Genomic DNA, 27715 nt, shown 5'->3' with positions numbered 1-27715 from the left:
GCAGGCACCCCAGCCTGTTGGTGTGCTGGGCACGTCAGACACCCCGCAGCACTGCGCTGAGCTCCGGGGCTCTCCGTGCTCGTGCTCTTCCCCTGAGAGATCCCCCTGCTCCTTGAGTCTCACCACTGAAACCTGGTTTCTTTTCCCTGTTCCCACAGAACGCTGTCCTACCTTAGCTCCTGGCATGGCAGTTGGATAAAACTGGTGTCCTCTGGGCTTCCACCATCCATTTCTTTTGTTTAGATCGCATCTGCCCACGAGTCAGTGTCTCTTAATGACTTTTAAATATTACTTCTTTGCCCCTCAGCACATGGAGCACAAGGCAGGCTACAGCCAAAGGCAGTCATAAGACATACTGGTAACTCATGCTATCATACTGTAATTTGCAACTGCAGCAGCTCTGAGATTTATTTTTTATTTTTTAAGCTACGGTAGAATTAGATAATTATAGAGAGAAGACAAGATTGGATTTAGATCAAAAAAAAACAGTCAAAAATTTGGGTTGAAAGTTTTCCATTACTGTATTAGAACGACGGCTGCCTGGCTTGGCAGACTGCTGCGTTCGGCACAGAGAAACGTGGATCGCTCAAAGTTTGAGAACAGCAGCGATGTCACCGTGAGGGGACTGGAGCCAGCAGATACGAACAAACAGCCATCTAATCCTTGACCACGGAGTGAACTCCGTAGGCAAAGGCTGTAACCACTGAAAGTTTACCGTGGGCCAACGTCTGTGACAGCGCTCTGCAGAACAGAGATTGTCTTGTCTGAAACACCTGGCCTGCTATGAGCACAAATAGACACAAATAGCAAAACTCTATTAGGCTAGAAATAACCCGACTCCGAAGGATCAAAAATGGAAGGAACAGTCTGAAACTAAATACAAAAATAAAAAGCAGAACACCTGTCTTCAGAGGATCCTCTTGAAAATGCCACAAGGCTAACTCACCACCACCTGAATTTGAAGCTGTTCCTCCTGTGGTACCACTGAACTTGGTTACTATTAATATTATTTTTGCTCTAAGGCCCAAACACAGATAATTAGGAAAAAGGCTAAAACTCAACAGTTAACAGAAGTTGTGAGGGTTGCTGTTTCAAGGGGCGAGCCTTACCAAAACGCTGGTCCAAATCAATCCCACTCTTTTCAATACTTAAATCTGAGAAGAGCTTTGAGTATGAGAACCCTCTCATTTAATTCGGCAAGCCCACATGTAACATTGTATGTGCAGAATATAGGTTGTATCAATCTCGTCTAGATTTCCTAATAACAATGATAAAATGCATTTAAGCTCACTGCCTGGCTTTTCCTGTTCGTCATTTGCGGGCCAGCCTTCTGCTGGCTCTCACAGATGACCAGCCATCAGATGGCAACCAGAAAACCACAAATTGATAGCAAAGCTTCATAAGCCTCAGCATTCACAGACCCATTTGTTTTGTTTGAATCAATACTGGCATGCCCGAGTACATTCGGCAAATTAAATGAGAAAATCAACAAGAGCAACCCCTCGGGCTCTCAGGCAACAAACCTCACTCTTTGGGGACATTTCTTTGAAGTGAGACTCACTGGCCAGAACGTGGCCAGCTGGTCCTCTAAGAAATCAAGGCAACCTGCAACGCGCCAGAAGGACACCTCTAGTGATGCTTGAGATGGGAGGACCATCTTGAACCTTCCACGCAACATCCAGTAGTTCTGGAGATGAAAAGGAGCTTGCATTTTGCTGAACGCCAAAAGAAGTTCTTCTAAAAGCATTTTCACTCTTTCAGCGCTGATACAGAGACTATTAAACTCTTCCCATTCCCCACTTCATAGGTCTCCACACAGTTGTTTTTAATTTGTGCTGTTACTATTTGTATTCCCTGGCACTACAACTGTTTCTCATACAAAGACATAAACAGCAGCGATTCCAGCTCCAAAAACCCCATATGTTCTAAAAAGACATCAGACAAGGCGTGGGAGGCAGAGAGGTGCAGCGAGGAGGGGAAATGCCTTGCCTAAAGTCACGCAGAAGGGCAGCGACACGGCTGGGAACATCACTGCTCATGAAGCAGGTCTAAACACAGGGGGCTCTAATTTGCTAACCAGACAAGTTCATGGCAGCTACTGAAAGCTGCCCACGAGCAAAGTGCCACGAGTCGCATCCCAGTTCTGTAGCAGAGCTAGTACAGCATCTTTGGCTACCACACAATTGCTACGGAGAGGTTATGGGGCTTTGTTTGTTTTTATCCTCCTTCCTCTTAGTTAAGAGAGAAGGTAGGAGGGTTAGGGAACGGGGAAAAAAGAAGGTTGCAAGCTCCATCAGAAAACTTGTCAGATTTGTATTTTTGGTCTATTACAAACGTTGGTCATCACAGGTGATGCAAGGAAACTACAGGTGATGGAAATTAAGATCCCAGCCTCTGCTGCATTGTGAAACCTATTGTTTCAGTGCAACAATAGGTTTCACAATATGGTTCAGTGGTCACACTGGGTGCCACAGCACTTTGCGTTTTCCTTCTTTGTGGAGGATTGGTGCAGCCCTGATCAGTACGGCTATGCCATCAGTGAACCAAAGCCACTGCTCCATGTACAGAAGAATCCGATTCTGTTCCTGCAAGTTGTGCTCTGAAAAGCCCTTCGATATCAGGCGCATCATGCCATCTGCAAACAAATGGAGACTTTTTCCCATCTGTATTTCAATTTCTGTGAACATCCTGGAAACGACGGAGGGAAAAATATGTATTTTAGAAAAGAGGATTTTCCTGCTTACCTATGATTTTGTCATCTCTAAATTAGACTACTTGGAAGATACACTTAGCAGAGCTAGTCATTATGAAATAAGTCACTAAGTCTCATTAGAAATCATGTTTAAATTTAGTTGGTCAAAGGTACTCAATGGAAAGGACTAGGCAGTTTGAACAGGCAATTTGTCACAGCGAGGTGAATCACCCTCTGGAGATAATCATCTTCTCCATCTACTGAAGATGGAGCCCAGACAACTAGCTTAGCTAGCTTATTTTAAAATGGACTAAATGAAGATGGATTTCATCCTTAAATAGCTAGCTCATCCTGCGGAGAACCACACCTTTGCTCCACAAAATGCACTGGCTTCCCTTTCAACACGCTGCCCAACTTGTCTCCTGCTTCTAAACTAAGCATAATTAGTTTTTCTTTGACTGACACTTGAACACAGCCAGACCACTCAAAACCCCCCATTCTTTGCATTTATGCAGGAGGGTTTCAGACACAGGAATGAGAAAGAAGAGCACTCCATCTGCCTTCTCCAAGGTGGGAGCAAATGGTCCCCAGTAGATTCATCAGCGGGTGAAATTTTTAGGACACGTTTACTGCTGGCGTTAGCCCAAATTTATGCTCAAGTAGATCTCTTCGCTTCTCTGCATCAATTTTATGCACTGCTTATGCACTGCAAGCAGCTGATGGAAATCATTATAACGCTTAAAAGAATTACCTAAAATTTATGAAAAGACAGTTAAGAGGGAAGCATGAGCTATTTCGAAGTTAGTTGCATGGCAGATACAGCACAGAGTAGCCGATTAACAAGTGAACAGCTGTACAGCCAAGTTTAATGGGAGTAAGGCAATACATGCTCCCTTAAAACACTTAACTAAGATTCAGACAAAATACATGGAGTCAGACTGCTGCAGTTTTGAAGAACCATTTATAAGGTGCGAGTTCTCTGAAAATGCACGCAGCTCAAGATGATAAATAGCCTGCTACTCCTTGGTGGGAACACCAGTTTACAGTATGGCCATGCACACAGCAGTGTTCCTGCCTTTTGTGTGATGTCTATATACAGTGCACCTCACTGCATTTCTAAAACAAACAAACAAAAAACAACTGCAGTAAGCAAGATGTAAACTGACAAGAGTATTAATGACTAATTTTAAGTGTGCACCAATGCTGTCTATGAGCATAATACTTGTTGATCCAGAAGGTCTATTTCAATTCCATCTATTGACACAGCCAGTATTGACCACCTGTACCCCTCATGTGGCTGCTCTAGGTTCTTAGGGACCTGCTTTAGTCTTTACTTACTTCAATCCCAACACTGCTCACCATCGGCGAGACAGATGCAGTAGAAAGCTCAGTGTGTAGCTTGATCAAATCACTTGATTTGACCACAATACATTGGGAAACCAAGCTGTAAGCTGGATCCTCTATCCCAAGTAAGAGAAGTTTGTGCATATTACATTTCAAAATGTAACATTTGCCAAGTACTCCCAAGGTTTTATCAACCACTATGAACGTAAAGCAGATCGGTAAAAAACAAAACAAAACAAAAAAAAGAATAAAACGCTGCCTCTCTTTGCATTTCTTTAGCTCAAGGAAAAGCCTTTTGCTTTAATATTTTTCTACCTCGGATGGAGCTTCTTTCCATTTACTTGCACCTACCTTACTAGGTTCTCCTCCCAAACATCTCTGTGAGAAGTCTCTGCAATTCATCAACTCAGTCCATGATGCTTGTGGTGGTGTATCAGACTTTCCAGAAAGTGATCTGCCTCCTCACACTAGAGTTTATAGAGATGGATCTCCAGTCAACATTATCAGGCTTTTGAGTAGCCTTGGGAAGAGAATGAAATTTGACATGCTGTTGTCTCTGTTGGCCATCAGAAATTCAACACATTGACCCATTTTTAATGAAAATCTACCCAACAATAGCACTTGCTTATACCTCTTTGAGGCTTTCTAGATTAGTAGAAATTACTTGCAGTAAAACAGAGGTAAACATTTGCCTTAGAACTGTTCATCTTCAATTATATATAAAAATATTCAGGATCCTTTTATGAAGTAATAAAGTAGGTTAAAAAATATGTTGATGCCATAATTTCCACCACTGCCATACTTACTCTTAATTTGCGTCACTGAACGAAGAAACATTAAAAAGGGGCCAGGCATAGAGGTATTGAGATTTTTCCACGGATATGTAGAAAATCATTATATAAACCAAGGGTGTTAAAGGCTTTCCTGACTCCCAGCTCTGTTTGCTCCCAAAGAAAGGCTGCTGTTCCCCAAGCCTAATCTCCTTCAAATGGCACAGGACACACAGATTAGAGGAGACGCTGTGTTTTGTTCATAAACAATTTATTTTATTTCAAATATGTGCCCTTGTTGATTCAACAATGATGTCTGGAGAATCATGTCCTCCACCAAACAAAAAGAGAACTGATTTGGAAATCTTTCACCTGACTCATTTGCTGATGATACCTTGACACTGCCTCCCTGCTCCTTCTCAGCAGCTGAAAGTATGGCTCAGAGTGAGCATAAACTTGCACCTTACTCCGAAATGACCAGAAATACAGTGAACAAATAACCAGTAAAAACAACCCTTCAGGGAGGCAGAGGGCTATGAATATATAGGCAGATAGAAAACATCTTATTGGGATTTTTACTGATTTTTTTTTTTTCTGCAAGTAAGCTTAAAAACCACTTTAACTTTAGTGTCCTGCTGTTTTCCCCTCCTCATTTCCTCCTCATCCCCCAACAGAAATAAACAATTCTGAAAATGCTAGATGTTCCTAACACCCCCCTCTTTTTTTTAAAAAAAAAAAAAACACAAACGAACAAACAAACCATTTGAAATTCTGTCCTTCTCCTTTCCAAAAAAGCAGGCAATGTGGCATGGAGTAAACAGGACTGGACAAAGCATGAGTTTCACATGGATGAACTGCTGATTATCTCTTCTTACTATCTGGTATGGGTGTTTGCTTTGCATTTCTATTGATGTAGATTATAAGACATGAAGCAAGTTATTTTGGATGCTGATGCCAATCTGAGCATTAAGGAAAAACTAATGATGCCTGGGTCCTGGCATAGGTGGTCATGGACTTATGGAAGTTCCTTGGTTTAATATTTACACGGATGTTTTAAAATTATGGTCTGTGAAACATTTTCCGAAGATGCTCCTTTATCTGAGAAAAAAATAAAAGAACCCTTGATCCAAATCCCATCTCTTTTTAAAAGTCTTGTTAAAAATGTTGATTCATCGATTTATCTTAGCACACTTAAAAGCAGAATAGTGAATAATGACTTAAAAAAAAAGAGAAACATGCTGATCTCTACGGAGACCGTCGCTCTTTTTTCATAAGTAAATGACACTGAATGGTGCGGATTCGATTCTTCGCTGGGGCAAACTCCGGCTGAAGTTTTAATGTTGACTCATACCATTTCATCGCCTTTTCAAACTCTTCCTATAAAGAAAGAACAAAGATTGCATTAAGTCAGAGTGGACACTGCCATTTTCTATTTCCTCCCTGTTCTAAGTAGTTAAGTGGCATGGTATACACAGAGGTAGCTAAACCATCCTGGTGGTTTAGTGGTTTTTGTTTTTTTTCCTCCAAATAACTAGTACTTTCTTGGACTTATATGACCCAATTTTGCATAACCCATGGAAGGGAGTCAAATCACTGTTAAATATTCCTGACCAATTATCTTACCTTTTTCCTTTTAATAGTAGGTGTGTGCATTCTTACTGTGAAATAACCTTTAAAAAGCAGATTTCATCCAGAATTGACATAAATCAAAGCTTTGCACTCTTGTACAATGCAAAAATATCAACTTTGCTAAAAAGGTAACATTTTTAAGAACAAGCTTGAAATTAGTACAAAAAGATTACTCAAACTAAGGAAATTAAAAAAATCGACCTAATAATTTAAAATCTTACAGCAGCTAGACAATTTCAATTGACAACCTGGACTCCAGAATGGTAGTAAGAAGCATTCATGGTGTAGTAACATTTATTTTAGAGTAATGAAATCTAATTATCTATACCACCCCACATTTTTTTGTTTATTAACCAGGAAAAAATGCCAACTTCCAATAATGTCTTAGAAGAAAAACATGAGAGGAGAAAAACAAAAACAAACAAACAAAATGTGGGTTTTTTAGTCACTTTCTACATTTTTTCCTCCTCTTTTCTCTTACAGGAACTGAGCTACTCCTACGACGTATTTTTGGGACTGTGAACGAGAATTTATTTATTTTCCAAATCTACTAAAGGGAACCACTAAAAGAGCTTTAAAACAGATGCTGGACTTGGGTGCTTTTTCTCTTAAACAGCATATTCAGTATTTCCTAGGGCAAGACTATTGATGAACTACTGGTAAAAAGCTAAACCAACATTGCCATGTGAAAGCAGGCAGCACACTGCACAGCATTTCTAGACTTTGAATTTATTTTCTTTCTAAGTAAAAGAAGACAGAAGTATGGGCAGACTCCTGCTTCATACTTACAACTCCCAGGATCTCACTCTAAGCATTACCTCAACTTCAGTCGAGTTCTGTTTCTCAGTAGCTATTTGTACAGTCCAGGTAACATTCACCTCTAGCCACTTTATAAACACTAGCTAGATCAATGAGTCATGATTTAAAAAAAACGTATTTTACTACAGTTTCAACAGGAATTACATCGAATATCCCACATTAGTTTATGGGAGCACTGACAAACAAATGAAAACAAGAATCAGATTTTTCCATTTTTAGATGTAGTTATTTCCTTGCTGTGATCTGATATGACTTTGAAGTTCTTTTAGATTTATTTCCCACAGCATTAGTTTCTATAACATCCATCTGAAGTTCTCAGTCCTTAAAACGGCCAACAGTTTCTGCTTTTTAAGGCAATTTGCTGAAAAGTCTTGCCCATAAAGGAATGTTGACCTCTACAATGCTATACTATTAATTAACATGGTGTCTTTTACAACCTTGTTGCCAGGGTCAGCTCTCAAATACAGCTGGCTAAATACAAAGAAAATAAACTAACTTTTCTTTATATCAGTGTAAGTTGATCCGGAAGATAAGTTTGTCCTGTTGCTAGTCATTTTATATTATGAATGTGGCTTCATTGAGAAATCTCTCATAGCCAGGAGAATAAAGTTATTCTTAGGCCCAGTTCTAACTTGAAAGACATTCAAAACTCATGCATCAAACTTCTACTTCATTTCTTTCTACTGTGAGAAGTAATACCTTAATAGAATGAAGTCATTCCTTTCTTCAGTTTGTTTGCACTGTGTTTGACAGCACTGGGCATTCTGCTCTTTTCAAGCCTGATAGCCACAATACATGAATACCTGCTCAACTTTCCTTGTTATCTCTAAGATCCACTCAATCAGAAGAGCGAAATATTAAGGACAGATCTACAACAAGTACTAAAAACTGGCAGGGATACATAGGAACACATGTAATTGAAAATATTTCTGAAGCAGACATAGGTATTAGCTACGTTTCAGTTTAATGGTGTCTCTCTTACCTTTCAAATATACTGGCCCTGTTAAAGATGAGAATAAAACATGCAAGAACCAATCCAGCCTTTGTAACATAGAAGGAATGAACATTTTGCATTCACAGGAAATACTGAAAGCTGACTTGCAGATCAGAATATATAGGCAGTATGAAGAAATTTAAATGAAATCTGTAAACTATTTTGGGTGTTGATAATTCAGATACTGAAGTTAAACATCCCTTGTGTTTGTTCACTGCAGCAGCAAACTGTGTTTTACTAATTATGTTAAACTAAGCTCTCCAGGATAAAAACTCAGCTTGTCATTAATTTCCCAGTATTACAAAAATATCCTGTGTTTAGATGGGAAGACAACCAAAATTATCAACTGTTTGCTATTGTCTTAACAAAGCTTTGCAGACAGCATCCTGAAGCCAGCTTGTAAGAACACTGGCCTTCAAGAATTAAATGAGTAATAGAGAGCTTTGATGGTCTTAAAAAGTACATTAAAAAAATATATATTCTCTTCCTGATCCCTCCCTTATTTTGTGAATGTTGCTCCCTCAAAATTCCAACTTGTGGAAACAGGATTTGTATACAGACTTCACCAAAGACAAGACACAGACAGGGGACAGCACACTCACCATTGCTACGTAGACATTTGCCAGCGTGAAATGATTAACCACAAAGTGCGGTGCTATTTCCACTGCCATGGTAGCCACGATGATGGCATCATTCCAAAGCCTGGCATTGTGGAAGATGTTTGCTAGGCTTATTAGTGGTACATCCTGGAAGAGAAAGCGATAAACAGTGAGGTTCTTTCCACTGAAATAGTTTCAGGATCAGGAAGACAGAAGGCTCCACCACCTGGCCACTCCACTCTCTGATCGCTTTTTGAAGGTGATGAATTCGACTTATTTTACTATAAAAAGGGCATTTCAACCTGAGTTATAAACAAACAAACAAAAAACCCTCTTATAAACACATCTACTCGCAAAAGTGATACACATGACTGTTGCACAGACAAGCCATTCGAAAACTAACTCACATTAAATGTTCCAGTTTTTAGATGATGTTGTGTTAGTTTTCACCCAAAAGATGAGATGCAGTCTAAGAGATGAGAGAAGCTGTTAGTCTAACCCCCCTCCTTCAGCTGTTGCATAGAAGGGGAAGGAATAGGAATAAAAAGGGAAAGCAGGGAAGTGAAAAAAAGGGTCTAACCATTAGCACAGCTGGCACACTGTTTTCTATCCTGCTTCTGGTACAGAATTCCTGTAGGATGCTGAGTAACAGCTATAAATAAAGTTTTCTCAGGTAGTCACTGATGTTTTTATTTTCTGAATTTCCAGACTGTGACCGTGTCTGACTGACAAAATTGTGGAGCCCTGACAGCCATAACAAACTCTCTGGGAGCTTCACATCTACAAAGGACAAAATACTACTCAGAAGCAGGTCTTAGATGCCCTCAACAGAAGAATAAAAAATTCTGTATGTATTTGATCCCTGCCACAGTTTTGATACTATGCAGATTCTGTGGAAGTGAGAATCACAAAAGAAGCCCACAGGAAAATTAATTACCTTTTATTTAGATGAGAAAAGGTGAGATAAAGTAGGGAGAGCACATAAAGCCAAGGAGGAAGATTAAACAAAATAGTAAATAGCAATTCATTCAGTGTTAACTCTCACTGAGTTCAAGTTGCAGCTAAATCTGTACAAACAAGACCCCCAGTTTTATCTGGAGGCATGGGGGTAACTTCAAAAGGACAAAAACAAAGCACAAATTTGGTGTGAGTCCATCCCAAGCAACACTGTATCACACCACTAGGAAACAGTCAGCAGTACCTACACCATAAAAGAAAGATAAGTAAATAAAATAAACAAAAGCATGTTGTGTTAGACCTTGGTTCCAACCTTGTTTTAAAAAGACAACGGCAAAAAGACAGAATTATAGGAGACAAAAGACACTCAGGATGTGGAGTAGGAATAGATTAACATTTCTTAGCTGAGGTATTCCTCCTGTTAATGGCTAAATATTCCTAATAATACAGAGCGCAAAACACTGTCATCTGATTTTCAGAGGATTTAAAACCAAGGTTCAAGAAGTGGTTTGCACTTTGCAGTGTTGCACAATTTGTTGTTCAGGTCCCAGAGTGAAATCTCCAATGTCGAGTTAGGGGCCAGCTTGCAAGGGGGAGCCTGGTGTCTCAGAACAGGCATCCCTGCTCAGCATCTCATGGGGCAGGGTGAAGGGTATACGGAGCACTTCAGTCAGCTGTAACACTAAACAGGAGACTGCCCCAAATACTGCCCTTTTGGCCTAAACCACAAAGCTGCTGCACAAAGTCAGGCACTACTCAGCCAAAACACTTACACTTTAAGCATTTACACTATTCCTTTAGAACTCACCACTTCCCCTCTTTAAAAGCACAAGGGCAAGACATACTTCCCACATTTTAGGTTACAAGACTTGTACAGGCAGAGGCTGACAAAGACTCAGTCCTACGTAACAGAGGGGAGTTCAAGCCTGTATTGCCCAGAGAAGTGTCAAACCCACTGAACTGCAGGAAATTCCTCTTTTGTAGTTGCCCACACTCAACACGTGGTCAGGGTCTTGAGGTTTCACCACAACTACCTGATGTCCAACACATTACAGACACTTTATGTGCACAATTCTGCCCTTAACAGTTTGTGAAAACTCCATATGGCTGTTACACAAGCAAAATGTGATTTCATCCATGTAGCAGGCAGATGTGGTGTGTACACACCTTCATGTGATGGGGTGCATAGTGCAGCGCTTGCCGTAAGCAGTCAATTGCCTTCTTTCCTTGGCCCTTCACCCTCCAGTACAGAGCAGCCATGCTAGAGAGGACCCACGAAGTCTGATTCTGGCAAAAAGAACACAAAACCCAGTCATGCAAACACCTGTAGTGAACAGACTCCTTGTCTTTCACTCTTTGAATTTACTTGACATATTGAGGGTGGAGGGTGTTACACTTTAACGATAAACTATTCGCTGGCTCCCCAGGAATGCAGTCACTGCACCAAGCCTGTTGGAGTTTAAGAAGTGTTTGGACTGTGCACTTAAGTCACATGGTCTGAATTTTTGGATAGACCTGTGTGATACCCGGAGTTGGACTCGATGATCCTTGTGGGTCCCTTCCAACTCAGGATATTCTATGATTCTGTTTCTATTCCAAAGCATCAGAAAGAGTTACTCTACCACGTATGCAGCAGCCAGGTCAATGAGACTGCCATATGAAACACAAATTCCAAATGCAACATAATTTTCTTAAGGGAATAGCATCTTAATAGCTTTATACAGCAACAACAGTTTCAGCAGTCACAACAGCTTCTAACCAGCTGCCAGGTGCTGAGCATTCAGATGCGTACACGCATTACCCTGTATAAATCAACACTCTTAGCTAAGTTAGCTGACTGGACTCCTTGGAAAGAGAAAGGGTGCTCTGGGACGCAGCCCAGGGCAGACGCCTGAGCAGTCTCGCTGACCGAGCTTGTTGCCTCTAGTTGTCTGACTCCCACGTCACGTGTCAGAAGGGAAAATACCACGCGCTTGAATTCTGTGGACTCAGACACTTTAAATGAATGTTTATGTTCACATATGCAATTAGATAAGTAGCCATCTTGATTTGTTTGATTAGCTCTTGTGAATAATGAATGAGACTGGTACACAGAAAAACTGCATTTTATTTCCAGCACAGCCAGCCTCAGTGAGAACTTAGTTTCTGGTCTGTCAGTACTAAATTTTCAGCTAATTTGGATAAAGCTTCTTGTCTGCAGGGGGAAGCGTAGCTTGTAAAAGAAAAGTTGGCACATCTGAAATCAAAAGGAACTAAGATTTATAATGCAGGCTTAAGAGTAACATCTTCACTTTCTGGGAACCACAAAGGTATACTGGCTTTAGTTTCAAAGCATAGTAAGTTCTTTTGATGGCTTTCTAGAATAGGCTAGGGGCACCAAGCTGTTTCGGTTGTACTCTTTTGTATGATAGTTTGGAACATCCTCCTTGCACTGTAAATACAGAACAACAATCCCTACATCCCCATCCACCTTGTATATCCTGGGAAAAATATGTTCCTAATCATCTCTCCAGCAAGAACAGGAACTGCAGCCTCACACATGGTGCTATACCTCTGCCTGAAGGCATCTGACACTTCAGTTCAACACTGCATAAGGTAAAAGAAAACAAGTAAGAAAGAGAGGAAGTCCTTGCCTGTCATCTGCCTGTCTGCCAGAAGTGCAACTGGAAGAGTTGAGCCATGGCTTAACTCTGACTTTCTATAAGCTCCAAGCCAATGTTGTATCAACAGAAAGAGGATTAAGAACTGTTAAAACAGTTTAATAAATATCAGCAGCTAGCAATACGGCTCAAAACAGGGCTGGAAATACACTGGGAATATGATATGCTTATGTTTTAGTAGGAAGGTAGGCAAGAGACCTGGCAGCAGGACTCCCATCTGTAAGCAGAGGATATAGCTCAAGGAAGTACCTGTGAGGGCCTTGGAGAAGCTGAATAGACAAAAATCTTTGGTCCAAGTACTACTGCATTCCTTAACTGGAATGTCAGTCATATAGTTGATAAATATATATATAGCTGGATAAACTGCAGCCAGACACCACTCTTTTTCTCACTTACACGTACCTTTTCCAAAGCTTTGGCTATTCGAGTACCAACTTGTTCTAATGACTGTGGTGAGTACTGGTCCTTGCCAAGATTCTGTAACACCTGTGAAAGAGGAAAAACACATCCTGAGAGGATGGAACCTGATAAGAGATGCCCTTCACTCGTCTGCTTGTTTGCTGCTTTTTTACCCAGCCTTTTACAAACGCCCTAACTTGTTCCATCCCAAACATCACTGTGTATCTGGAGTTAGTACTATCTGTATCATCACATAGCTTTTTAACTCCATGCTGCTGAATACCAGGAATGCTAGAAATTTACGCATTCTTCATTGATTTTTTCTTCTATTAATTCATAATTATAGAGATTCTAATGGCGTTTTAGGATTTCCCTCAACCCAAATCACAGAAGGCTAGGAAAACATTCTGGTAAAATATTAGTTGTGTTGTTCTTACAGTTTTATCCAGGTGTTCACTCACTGAAGATACTTTCAGAGACAGGGCACTGAACTAAATGTACCTTGAATCTGCCATGGTTTGGCCATTTTTGTGTGAGAACCTTCACCTGTGGCATACCTCTTTAAGTTGACTTTCTCCAGTGTAATGCAAGCTTGCTCGACTCGAGACACCTTGCAGGTGGTCCAAAGTATGCATACTGGCTGGTAGATTAGGGTTGCAAAGGGGCTCCATGGCTGGTTCTTGCAGCTGCGTTGCAAAATCGATGTGTTCTGTAATGCTACAAAGGTAATAAAATGAATCAGTCGGGAGAAGAAAGGCAAGAGTCATCACAAAGTTCCCTAGTGAGCATAAAATGCCTAGAATCTGGCAGAATCTCCTTTGAGTAGCTTAAGAAGCAAGAGAAACTGGATCTTCAGTCTGCCATTGCGCTTTTCTTTACAAGTGGAATAATGAAATACCACATAATGTTTTCAAACTTCTTTGAAATTCTGATAGTTCTTAAAGAACTTTCAGTTAATACACACTTGAGGCCATACAGCTGTCTTGCTTTGTGCAAGTGACTTACAGTCCACATATAAGATACTTACTCAATGTTTTTAGCAGAAACAGCAAGCCATGTGCTGGCCACAGTTGTAAGCTCTACCCTACGGAGTTTCAGGCATTCATCAGGACTTGGCCAGCCAAGGCTACGATAGTCACGCTTTTTTCCTAGAGAAAGGGAAAAAAAAAACACATCCAAAAAGTAAGAGAAATTCTCCTGAAGCAAAAAGACATTCTGCTTTAGTACAATGATTTACAAAATACTTCATAGCAGCAGAAACATTCCCTACATTACAAAAGTCACAGTCCTGCAGCCAGATTTCTGTAAGAACAATCCCCAAACTAAATACACTAAACGAAGCTCATTGGATTCAAAGACAGAATTGGATCCTATGGAAGACAGATTTGGAGGTCTCAAAAAAACATTTTATTATAATTTTTCAATAGCTACAGATTAAGAACAATCACTGTTCTTGTTTACATGATGTCTCTACTTAGATGTCCTTAAAGAAAGTTCGTAAGTGAGTCATCATTTATGTTCTACACCTACAGTAAGAACTAATAGAAGCTGATAACTCCATCTTCTGACAATTTCAGGTGAAATATACTGCCATTTCTTATCACCGAATATTAGGACAGCCACTAGCTTATATTGCATTCTTCCACTCAACACAGCAACATTTCTGAAAACTACTAAGCGATTACACATTTTCAGATTTGATCCAAAATCTACTGAAATCTTTTCCTCATGAGTGTGGATATGGTACCAGATCCTACAAACCTGGATCCTACATGTTAAATGCTAGGAAACATTTTTCTCTTGCATCAGAAACATCTGAACTGTTTTGAAGGTAAGAAAGATTCACTGTAGCCATAAATCTGCAGAGTGGGAGGCCAAGTTCAACGACGTGCAGCTGTCTCACCAGGTACACATGCAGTATTTCAGTACCTATTTGTGGTTACCTACATTTTTGACCATTTGGATGCAAATCCTATTTACTTCAAAGGAAGTGTTTCACCACAATTTTGCAAAATGATGACAAAGCCTGCAATGCCACGTCTTTAGTAAAACGTTCTGACTAAAGGAAAACTAATTTTGTGAAACACTGGGAAACCTCAGGAGGAAAAGATCCTTTCTTGTCATCAGCACCTTGCACTACCTGATTACGAGTTAACTATCTGCGTGAATGGCAAAAGATAGTGAGAGGTATGCAAATGCTACACAGGGATAGGTAAGTAATCAAAGCACTAGTTAGATACAGGACAGATAGCTTCATTTCCCTGTTCTCCTAGGAACTCCCCAGGAAACCTCCAATGTGTTACTTAAACTTTCAGTGATTTAGTTCTCGTGAAGATGTCAGCAGACCTCGCCTCTCAGGAGCGCTAGGAAGTTAATGACTTTACAGCTAAGGGATGCTATATAATAAACCCATAAAAGTAGCTCGGGGAGAAAAAATACACTGAGGAGAGGAAAGGTGTGTATTCACAAATGATAGTTTGTTTTCATGTAATCTTCCCTATTTAAATATTTAATTCAACAACTTACCTTTGTCAGATGCTTAAAAAGGAGCGTGTTAAAGATTTAATGTAAAAGACTTCAAAATGTGAACTCACATTCTAGGTCAACAAATTGTCAATGACTAAAATGGATCGGAGAACACATTTTTGCTTACACATCAACCCTACAGCATTAAGATTTTACATCCTTTGAAATCAAGGTAAAATGAGAAGTATGGGGGAACCATTATTTTGGCTCTTCTAGCATCATTAGGTTCCACAAGTTCCAAATTTTATTCTAAGTAACCATGTGCTGATGATTTCTACCCACCTGAATAGACCAATGGAACTAGCATGCATTATCTTAACAGCTCTCCTCTCTGGTACCTGTTACTTAAGTTGCAAAAACTCCACCTCTCTCTGCAAACCTCCTCACCTAAACTGGTGCAAAACTGTGCTCTTCTGTAGCTCCAGTCTTCTGGAAGACAGCATCTAAATTTTCTCTTCTAATATCACCACATGAATCACAGCAGGATGTAAAGCTTTATATTAATTCTACTAGACCAAGTCCTCTGTTGTTTGGTTTTGAATTGCTTTTTTTTTTTATATATATATATTTATATTTTGTTATATATAATCAATTCAAGCTATCACCCTGTATTTGTCCCTGAAGGTCTCTCTCATCTGGTAAATAAAGCAACTTTTCTGCCCATTCAGTTTTAAAGGAAAAAGTCATCCCTTCCACCACCACCCTCTTGCTACTTCTACTGACATTATCCACGTCTTTCATTCTTGACTTCACAGAATCACACAGAATTTCTAGGTTGGAAGAGACCTCAAGATCATCGAGTCCAACCTCTAACCTAACACTAACAGTCCCCACTACACCATATCCCTAAGCTCTACATCTAAACGTCTTTTGAAGACTTCCAGGGATGGTGACTCCACCACCTCCCTGGGCAGCCTGTTCCAGTGCCTAACAACCCTTTCAGTAAAGAAGTTCTTCCTAACATCTAACCTAAAACTCCCCTGGCGCAACTTAAGCCCATTCCCCCTCGTCCTGTCACCAGGCACGTGGGAGAACAGGCCAACCCCCACCTCACTACAGCCTCCTTTAAGGTATCTGTAGAGAGCGATGAGGTCGCCCCTGAGCCTCCTCTTCTCCAGGCTGAACAAGCCCAGCTCCTTCAGCCGCTCCTCGTAGGCCTTGTTCTCCAGAAACTTTCATCACTTCATCCCCAGAAGTTCTGGCAATTAACATTTTTCATTCAGCCAATAAAGTTATGCTGCGCATCATGAAGAAGGTGCTGATAGAAGAGATTTCTTAAAATCCCACATTCCCGTCTAGAAAGTTTATTTGACTATGTAGTATTTGTGATGCATATGTATGATAATAAACCAGTGTAATATAAAAGCTGCAAAGAAATAAACCACAATATTCCAAAAGGTGCAAAGGACAGCTTTCTCTAGTAGCAGCAGGTTACCTATTGGTCCAGGAGAAGGTATCTTTGGTCCACTGATCTCCAGGGCAGTTTGGTAGAAATTTTCATTTTCTCCGTTAATCCCCTCTTCTCCATGTCTCCTGACTGGCTCCTGGAGATCCAAGCTATCAGCTTTTGGTTTCTTTAAACGTTTGACCTGAAAAGTGATCTACCAAAAGGACAATATTGTCCAGGTTAACATTAAGAAGCAGCATGAACATTATCAGCTACAATACGCTACCTGTTTTAGCCCAAAGATTCAATTTTGAAGATGTTACAGATGACATTTCTTTCCCTTCCCATCTCAACCCATTCTCACACCACACACACACAGCACACAACTACTACCTCTAACATAACAGAAAAGAATTTAACTGCTGGAGAAGTGAAACACGTTTTTCATTATATACTTTATTCGTAACATGATGACAACAGGTACTGCGTCATCTTCACGCTAACCAGAACTTTTGGTTAAAAACCTGTTGCCTTTGCAACTAAAAGCAGTAAGTTTGAAGGCACCCAGCATCATTCAACACCTAAGCTCTTGCTGTTGATAATTAACACCAATTACATCAGTTTTAGTGATGTGGAAGCCTTTCCTTTAAGAGAGATTGAAACTACTTGTTCATTTCACTCAAACCATCTCTCTTGATGAAAATCATGAAGATTCTATCTAAACCAGTGTTAAAACCCACAAACTGTCCTAGCCTTTCCCTGCACAACAGTAAGTTGGTGCAAGATTTTTATGAACTGATCCAAACTTACCCATTCAGCTTCGTCATCATCGCCACAGTCCCCAAAACAGGAGCTAGCCAGTCCATCCTGAGCTCCCTTTTTTAGGACACGGATTCCCTGCAAGTCCATCCGACGACCTTTTACCTCCAGCGCCCCTTCAAAAGCTTCCTGAGGCCATGAGTTTTCAAATTCATCCACCAAAGCCAGCATCTCTTCAGACATATGATCATCACCTAAACCCTCCACTCCTTCTGAATCGTTGCTTTCTGGAGTAACTGTGTCTAAAATGGAAAACCACAGAAATGTCAAAAATTCTTTACTTACTGCATCCGTGAATTGTACAAAAAAAGTTTTTTGTTTTTTTTTCTTTTTTCTGTGACCTCGCTCTTCCACTTGCATTAACTGAATACTCACTGCATGCCGCAAAACCAGAATGGGACTGGAGAATACAGACTTGCCCAGTGCAAAAAAGCACCAACCATTGCTTCAGAAATTAACACTTCCAGAGCACTTCCATCAGTCTCCTTTCCAGACCAAAGTTCTGCCCATTCAAGGGTGACTTTTCAAAGATGAATTTTCTAGGCATATATGCATTGAACACTGACTAATGCTCTCCGTACCTTAACCACAGAGACTGAGTTCCCTCACTACTGCCTGGCACAGCTGACAGAGAATTTACTAAGGTACAACCAACATGTCTTTGTAGAATCTTAACCTTTTATTTCATGCATTTTTATGCCAGGCTTGGATAAGAACAGAATGAAGTTTTAAGGGTTATTTTTCACTTAAGAAAAAATGTAGCTTTCTTCGAGGAAGGAAGGCAGCTCTTTGAAAAATCTAGAAACTGATTCACCTGTCAGTACCAATTTTGTTACGCTGACTTACTTTCCAGTCTCAGGATGGAGGGATCCCTTGCTGAACCCTGAGTAAGGACTTCTGGATCTTCTGTACCTCCCTCAGAGTGTCCTTCTGCCACTGCTGTGACTGACTCATGGTGCTCAAAGTATTTCTCCTTGTCATGACTGCCATCTAGATTTTTCTCATGACAGTGACCTGAAAGAGAGGAATTTATTGATATACCACATAAAACTGCTCCTTTTAGACACGAGGTGCAGAAACTACAATCTTCTGGTTTTCTACATACAGAGTAACAGTACAATTCCACAAGGTACCAAAGACATTGCTGAGAAAAAACAAAACCAAAAAACCTGTTCTGCCTCTTCACAAGGCAGATCACCTAAAACAGTTACTGATAATGCACTTAGGTACACACTGTGAGTTACCAATGAAAGAAAACTCAGGTATCTTTTGATAGGAGGTGGCACAGTACCTAGAAAATCATTGTATGTTGGTAGCAATTCCAGCGAGTGTTCCCAAAGCGTATTTTCAGTGACACTGGACCATACGTGGAGGTTGCCTGCCGTATGAACCTTGCTAGACACTATAATGCTCACGGTGCTTATGTTCACCTTGTCAGCCTTCCAGGTGGGGTTTTGAAAGAGCTGAGCCCCCCATGACTCCCCTGGAGCTCCACAGGTACGAAAACACACATTCCCCACATGCCACGGGGGGTAGGGAGGTGCCCCTCACTTCGTGGCACAACTACAGAGCTGACACACAGAGCAGGGCCCTGTCTGCAGCCTCCGTCTGTCACCGAGGAGAACAGATATTCTGTGCACCGCGCTGTTGCTGCTCAATAATCCCTCCTTCCTCCTTTCCATCACCTGCGAGTGAAAATAGCTTCTGTACACAAGTGAGGTAAGAAGCACATAGTGAATCAAAGAGAGATTAAACTAAATGGGAGATTATCAAGTGTGTTCCCCAGTCTATCCTCACGAGTGCTAACCGCATTGCTCAATTCACATGGAAAGTGTTATTTTTCCAGCTGGCAGCATGTACCACAAAGAATATGAATGAAGCAGATCAGTGACTCTTTTTTCCTCCAGCCAGGGATCCCATGCTCTAGAAGAATGTTTTTAGGCCTTGCCCTTTATCAGGCCGGGATGCAGAGAGGCTGGCTGTAACTCTCAGGAAGGTGTCACCCATTCCACCGCTTCCCAGCAGCACCGAGCTGCAGCTTTTTACTGCATGCTCTGTACTTCTGCAGCTGCCAACACTCGGGAGGAGAAACAGACCGGTATATTCGCGGGGTTATTACCAAACACAAATATATTCACCTGTACTCATAAATCCTCCGTGAAAACTATTTCTTGCCTTACCTTTTCTGCTATATATAAAAAGTCAAACACGGCTATTAGATGAGTAAACGTTCAAAACAGAAGCTGTTAACTTCAGAAACTGTCCTAACATCTGCCATACAATTATACTCTGCCTTTCCTACTTATTCTATTAGTCAGTGTCTCTTTCTTTAATCCTCTCCTTACCTCCCCCCCCATGCTGTCAATAAAAAATTAATTGGTTTCATTAAAAAAAAAAAAAATCTCTCTTCAATATATGGAGATCCTCATGATTAATTCATGAAGAATGGTGTGCACAGAACCCTGAAGATGAAACTAGTCCTCCTGCCTGACATCAAAACCAGCCTGATTTTGATGCAAGTCAGGTGCTTCCCAGCAATGCGATGACCACCATTCCCTCTGCTGAAGGTCAGCTCATCACTGAGGTGTGTGTGTGTGTGTGTGTGCACGGGGGGCAGCAAAGGGGCTGAAATACAGTCAACTATTTTTAATTGAGATAAAAACACCAAAATGAGAAAAAAAGCTGGAAATAGCAAGCAGGAGGGAAAAAAAAAATGATGCAGACACTTAAAATTCTACTTAAGACTAACCTTGTTAATATTAATTTACAAACACTGACAGCTAAAAACAGATGATGGGAGTGCTGGCTTTCTTGGGATCTGAGAGCTGCTATATATAGAAACCTGAGTGGCCTCATTTTTCCAAATTACTGCTTCCAGTTGCCTGATGTCACAGGAGGGAAAAAAAAAAAAAAAAAAAAAAAAGATGGTTGAAAAGACAATGGAAGTTTAAGATCTCTGATGTGCTTACCATCAATCTGGTGGTACCAAAACATTGCAAGTCAGAATTTGACAGCTTGTATCAGCTGCGTGCCTGGAGAACAACTGGGAAGAACACCAGGTACGAGTGTCAGAGCAAGGGAACAACGCAGCCCGAGACTCCAGGAACATTCCCTGGCGGCAAAGCATTGCTTGCGTCATTTCAACACTTGGTGCACACTCGCTGCGTGAAGGACAACAGCAACTGCAACCCTAGAAATGCTCAGTTAAATAGCATCTATAGATGATCAGCCTCTGCTCTACCTTGGGTATTACAAGACCTGGTTACTTGGGTCCAGTCAGTGGAACAAAGATGCTAGAGACAGGACACAACATGTATGTGGCTTTCTGCACCTTTATTCAACTGAAGGAAATGAGACAAATAAATACATGTAGTTTGTGCCTGTTTAATGTAAAAACTGGAAGGAAAAAGTGAGAAAAGTTCCTAAGCTATACGGCATATCCATTGGTTAGAAAAAACAAATACAGACTCTAGACTGAAGCCTGGGGTTTCTAAAGATGGAAAGCAGAAAACTCTATTATATACATGTATTAAAAGGTTTCTACCTCTCACATCATTTGAGCCTGTAATTTTTTGGGCCAATGTGAAAGCACTTGGCCAGCACCACCACAACACAGAGTCATTGAACCGTTTGGGTTGGAAGGGACCTTAAGGATCATCTAGTTCCAACCCTCCTATCATGGGGGGGAAGGGTGTGTGTGCCTTACACTCTAAATGCAGAAGAGCTCTGCTAGATCGTCCTTTCCATCTAATATTATCCATCTGCTTGGTCTTTAGGACCCCTCCTGATTTCCACCAAAGCTTTAGTACCTACTAGAGCCAGCAAAGCTAATAAAAAAAAACAACAACAAAGCAAGTAGTTTGAATTCATGCTTGTCTTCTGGTGCACACTCAAACCTGTTATTCCTCCAAATGAAATTTAGTATTTTTTTTTTTTTTTAGTAGCAGGTGTGACGTATCACTGAGCTCAATGGAGAGAGGTTTGATTCGCTGAACGCAGGTGAAGAGCCTCATCCATGGACACTTCTGGAGCAGCGCACCAGTAAGTGGTCTTCTTTTCACTTTTGCTAGTCGCTGCTTATGCAGATGCAAAAAGACGTGAGTCAAACAATTAAAGAGGGTGGTATATTATCACTTTAGCTATGAAAATGAGTAATAATTAATGCTCTTATTAGATCATGAGAAAATTTTGGGGTGCTTGCTACAGAAAGGCAGGGTAGTGTTACGGGGAAGTGCTGTTTGAGGGACCATCCTTCAGACAACATCTAAAACGTGGGCTTTGACTTTCACAGCACTGTTAACTCCGGTGATTACACAGCACACATCCCAATTACCTTGACGTTTCAAGGTGAACAGATCATTTTGGAAAGATCTTGTAAGCTATTAACCACCACCAGGTTATTCTGATCACATGTGAGTGGATATTTGGTGGCAAAATAAACTAACGTTCTTTAGAATTACACATTTGCTATGGGGAAAAAACATGCCAGTTATTTTAAGATTACTTTTAAAAGCAATAGCATGAGCAGAAACTAAAAAAGAGACCTATCTTTAGCAGATCTTGCTGCTCTGCTCACTTTAATTATAACTTATTGTGCTTTTAAGATTTTTTTTTGTTGTAAAGTTCACGCCTTCCTTTTCTTACTATTTTCCTTTCTTTCTAATTACAGAAGGAATACATATTTACACTTCAAAAAATAAAATCACGTAATTGAGCTTTGAAAGTGGAAACTGCAAACCACTTCTGACGGAACAAGGCTGTCGTCAGGAAGCTGCCGGAGCGGCTCCAAGTGCAGGACTGAACCATGCTCCAGGAGCAGAATCAAAGTCAATTTTGTGCTCAGCACACACGGGAGTGTAAAAATAACGAAACGTAACAAAGGAGTTCTCAGTTTCTTTTTAGTGGAAATGATTAATAGCGACAATTGGAGCAGGGAATTAAAGGCAGAAGAAAAGTAGAAGTTCTTAATTACAATTACCTCGCTACGCACTACTGCCATGCGAACGTGTGATAGGTCTATATTTAACTGAGGAGAAATACACAACTCTTATGAGATATTCACCCTGTACTCCAGGGCTCAGAAAAGACACAAAGCAAAAGGACAGGCGACATCTGCAGAAGCATAACAGAGAGGCCAAAAGCGAGCCAGCCCGCCCAGAGGTGAGTCCTGATCTCCCTGAAGCCAATAACTTGACCAGTAGTTTCAAAGCGCGTCCAGGCTTTGTGATAATAATACAAATGTACCTCCAATATCTTTTACGGTTGTAATGCATTGGGTAAGCATTAAAAATCGCATCTGCTGCCCTCATAGCATCATAGTTATTCCTTTAGAATAACAAAGGACAGAGTGTATTAAGTTCCCTCTTGAGCTTCAAATATTTTTACTGGAAGAGAATGATGACTCTAGTGCCCTAAAATTTAGAATAAGCTCTTGGTATGTTTTCTCCCCACATGGAAGCACTATTCATTTTCAGTGTTTTTCCTTTAATATAAACCCTCCTTTGCAAAACTAGAGGTTACAAGACAAAAACTAAACAAACAAAATAACAAAACCCACAAGCAAACAAAAACCAACAAAACCCAAACAATTTCAAGGGCATAGGGCAGGACATTTTCCTAACCAAAGAATTAAAGAGCACGACTAATGAAAAGCAGCATCAAGCATTTTACAAGTTTTCATCCATTCCTACCTCATCTTAAATTCCTCCCTTCAATGAGCAGCCAATGGCAACTTCTTTAAAGATGCTGAGGGGCACACTCGAAAGCAAGTAGTCATACAAGCTCGCTACATAACAAGCTTTGGTTTGGTGCACAGCAAACAACAGCACGATTTGCATGGTCAAAATTTAGACTTCAGCACACAAAAGGGAGCATACACGAGTTCATTCTTTTACTATTTATTCCAACAACAGGTTTTCAATTAAGAGGATTATACTGTAAAACAACTGTTCTCACTTGTAGGGAAATAGTTTTTAATGTGATTTGTGGCCAAAAAGATGCCTCTAAATTGGCTTAGCTATAGATTTAAAGATTATCTATGTGCCTCATTACAGCAGTTCTGATTAAACCTTTTAAAACACACAGATGCCACCCATTTATAGCCAAATTTCTTGTTCATATTAACAGACAGAAACACCTCAGTGTTTTGTAACAGACTAGTCCCTGATGCAGACTGACAAAAAAATTCTCCTTATAAAATATAAGGAAGCAATAAATAAAACATGAAAAAAGAGGCAGATAAACCTATTTAAATGTGAACACGGTGCAGTTTAATAAGGGAGATACCTCTAAAACTTTCCAAATTCAGCAATACTGTATAGCAGCACAAAAATCTTAAAACAAAAACAAAACAAAACAAAACAAAAAACAGAACAAACAACCCCCAAAACATCTGTTCCATAATTAAAAACAGGGAGGGGAAAATCAAGGAGGTTGACTATCTGAAGCCTTCACTGTCCTCCTTCCTTGCCACCCACTACAATAGGAGGTTGTTTTATTACGACACATGTCTAGAAGCAATAACTTGCTTTGTGATGCCTGGGAACAGTGCCCAAAACATAGAAACATCTGAGTTTAAACTCTCAAATCCAGCCTGCAGATAAGATAGACTAGAAATGTCTCTGTCAGGGTACTCTGGGACTACACATAGAGCAGCAAGGTAAGCAGCACTCCAGCCTGAATTTCAGTTTGTGCCTCAAAGATAGTTTTTTTTTTTTTTTTTTTTTAATTTTTGTTCTGGAGAAAGCAAGCAAGCAAGATAAACAAGCACACGTAAATTTCAAAGACAAAGGCTTGTCCTCAGTGACTCCTCCAGCGTGCTTGTTTTTTTTTTTTCCCCTAACATCAGATAAAATACCTACTTAGTAATTTCTTAACATTAAATACCCGCCTACACTGGATTGCAGTATAATGTATGCTGGGAAGATTGAATGGCGAGTATTTGGTTCCTTGACTTCACACAATACACTTCTGAAACATGTTTCTGATTAAGCCATAGGAATTCTTGCTTTAAGTACCACTATGAAAGGAAAGGCAACAGTGCCCCGCGTTTGTTTCGTTCTTTTTATTTTCCTCCCTCCATCATAAGCCCCATACCTCTTCTCATGCTAAACATTAAATATTCTACAGGACTCAAATTTAAAAGGGGCTAAATACAAAAATAGCCCATTCATGAAAAATAAACCCTACAACAGCTAACGCAACGGAGTCAGCTAACTTTCCATTTCTCTCAACATGCACAGAGACGCCAGGGAGCCAAGGAATGGCCTTATCTGGGTAGCGTTTGACCACGGTTGTCTGTAAGGTTTCTGCTGTACGGGTGAATTTAAACAGTATTCTGCAGTGATCTGATTTTGTATTTTTTTTAAGAAAATATTTTTGATAGGCTTTGTTTTATGTTCATCCGTGCATCTCTTCAGTATATTATACTCCTCAGCCAGAGCAGCTTAACAGTCAAAATTGATCCACAACAATTGTTAGATTTGTTTGGGACAGATATTTGAGCAAGATTGCTCCTAATTGAATACCAAAGCAAAGAGACACTGTCACAAACAGCAAAAGAATGTGTTAACTAGCCAGGTAGGTATGCCCCTTACTCTTCTAAGGCAGCTTTTAAGTGCTTAGTTTGTCTGATGGGCTACATTTTACACAACACCATTAAAGAGCAGAGCTGTTCCTGTAGATAAAATAGACAAAAATCAATTCTGGTTTTGAGGGAGCAATGAAAAACAATGAAAAACAATCAAAATATGGATTCGGTTTTTCGACAGTACAGGTAGGCAACCCCCGCTGAAGGTTAGCTCAGGCAAGAATACTGCCAATCCCCCTAGTGTAGGATTCAAGAGGAAAACACTCTCCTCATGCTGCCAGTGTTGTACAAAGCTACAGCACAGCCCCTGCAAAAATGCATGGATTTTTGGAAGAATTTCCCATCTCTCCAGAACTGCTGCGTTCAAGAAGCATCTATCCCTTCCTCTAGGGAAACTTCGAATTGTCCTAGTTTCGGTCACTAGTAGCCAGAATGGATGATAGATTTCAAGCTTTGAGGACAGTCAGAGCACAGCAGATTCTCACATGAACCAGGCAACCAACCTTAAAAGGAAAAACAAATCAATAAAGTAGACAGATCAGGGGTAGTTAAGTGCCTGGCACTCCATGGCTCAGCATGCAGTGCTCATTTTAATCTGAGCACATGGCACTGCATGCTGCTTTGAGACAATCTCAACATGACTCATTACAGGCTGAGGCTACACATCACCACTTTACAAGTTCTCGGATTCAAGCGAAGTGAGCACAGCCTTCAAGGTCTTGGCAAGTTGTTAATGAGACCAAACCACGTACTGTCAGTTCTCCTCTACGTGGGGACCACACGTTCTTTCTCTTCCAAATATGCTTTAACCAAATCGCTAATTCAGTCTGGGCAGATTCACTACGAAGTTGTTTGTACAAATACAAGCCTGTCAAACATTTGCAGTTGTTGGACCTTTTTAAAAAGGCCCAGCTCCAAGGAGAGCACACCGTGCAGGATTAGCAAGAAATTTTAGCAGCTATATGCAAGGAATTACCACTGGCAACAGCAGCATCCTAAAAGAAGATGAAGGCAGAAAACAGCAAATGTGTCATTTTCTCTACGTTCCTATCACAAAAATGCACCAAGAGCATTGCAGAGAAATGTTAATAAACCTGACAACTGCAAGTATCAGGTTTGGGAAGATTTGGTTGGAAAGAGAACCTTCTCACTTCCATTCTAAACCCTGACGATCCTCCCATTACATACATACGTATGCTGAAGTAACTGAAAGATCCAGACACGTATCATGAAGAATCTTCTGCACTATAAAGGCAGAGAAAAATAGGAATTGTCACACACTGTTTAGTCTAATACTGTACTACTTTTCCTTTATAGGTTAAGAGTTTTGCATCAGTAAACTCTTGCTGAACTCTCTCTCCATCATGCTCTCTGTCCCCTCAGTTCTCCCGAAGCTGAGGCAACGCCTTCTTTCTCCTCCCTCTGCTCTCCTGTGGCCTTCTGATCCCAGTCAAAAGACAGAACGAATACAGCACGCTAAATATTGTGGGTACACAGCTCTTAATCGAATACGGTACAAAGTGAGACTGATGACTTTTGGGAGCAGTTTTAGGTACACTGGCATGCTGTAAATAAGCAGAGCAAGTACATGAGCTAGCAAGACAGACCTCGCAGGATGTACAGAAACTATCTAATGTTAGCACAAAAGAAGGCTGCAGACCAAATTCACCCACACCACGAGCATGTTTGACAAACGCAAAAGAGAATGACATTTAAGGAGCACAGATATTCTTAAGACAGCATGCTCAGAAACTTTTAAGATGCACAATGGTTTTCCAACAAGCAGTAGCTTGGAAACAGCGTGCATGAGCAGTGGGCTATGCAAACTCTGGAATATGTTGTAGCTAAAAATGTGATGTTTAACATAGCATATATTCTCTGATTCTATATCCTGAAGATCTCCCAGTCCAAGGTGTGTCTGACAGTTTCAGACACCTCTACCACCTAGGAACATCCGTCTCCAACAGGACAAAAGCAGTCCTCCTCCCCTGCATCTCCCATCTGCCTGCTTTAGGCAAGATGCTTTCATTCTACGCAGGTACCATTTAACCTCCTCTTACTCCTTTAGCACTGCAGAGCCCAGGGAAGGTGACCTAGATCCCACCTGTGCAGCATCAACAGATCTTTCAGGCGGCCTGGCGCTTTTCAGTCACGCAGCTGCCTTCACCAGCTCCCTGGTGAAACTCGCAGGGTGGACAACGTGCTCACGTGGAAGAGAGAGGGTGTGGGAATAAGCAACCCAACATTTCACTTCAAATGACAACAGTTGTTTTAGCATTGCTGCTGTTTAAGACAGAGCTCACTTTCTCTGTGGTGCTACCTGGTTATTAAATAACACAAATACTTGCCCTGATGTGCTTCCAAGAGCTTTGACAACCCGTTTGTGTGCTTGATGGAGTTCTGCTTGTTTAAAAAACCCACTTTGGGGACTACTCCTTTTGCACCAATGAACTTTCCTATAAGATAGTGGAAGGACAGTAAAAACAACACAAATGAATGGTCACAGACCTAACCCTTTTCATTAATCTACTC

The 27715-nt window shown here is 40.7% G+C and overlaps 1 protein-coding gene across 1 annotated transcript in view; it reads right to left on the bottom strand.

The window, feature by feature from the left end:
* Nucleotides 1-27715, bottom strand: part of TTC17 (tetratricopeptide repeat domain 17) — a 155351-nt gene that overhangs the window by 95173 nt on the left and 32463 nt on the right. The window contains 9 exon segments of the mRNA XM_038179844.2: nucleotides 4388-6183; nucleotides 8851-8994; nucleotides 10972-11091; nucleotides 12867-12950; nucleotides 13421-13580; nucleotides 13891-14011; nucleotides 16825-16990; nucleotides 17587-17837; nucleotides 18442-18609. Coding sequence (XP_038035772.2) covers nucleotides 6052-6183; nucleotides 8851-8994; nucleotides 10972-11091; nucleotides 12867-12950; nucleotides 13421-13580; nucleotides 13891-14011; nucleotides 16825-16990; nucleotides 17587-17837; nucleotides 18442-18609 — 1346 coding nt within the window. The 3' untranslated portion in view covers nucleotides 4388-6051.

This window comes from Anas platyrhynchos, chromosome 5 (genome assembly GCF_047663525.1).
Source record: "Anas platyrhynchos isolate ZD024472 breed Pekin duck chromosome 5, IASCAAS_PekinDuck_T2T, whole genome shotgun sequence".
In the NCBI taxonomy this organism is placed as follows: Eukaryota; Metazoa; Chordata; class Aves; order Anseriformes; family Anatidae; genus Anas; species Anas platyrhynchos.
This window is presented reverse-complemented; position numbering and strand designations above follow the sequence as displayed.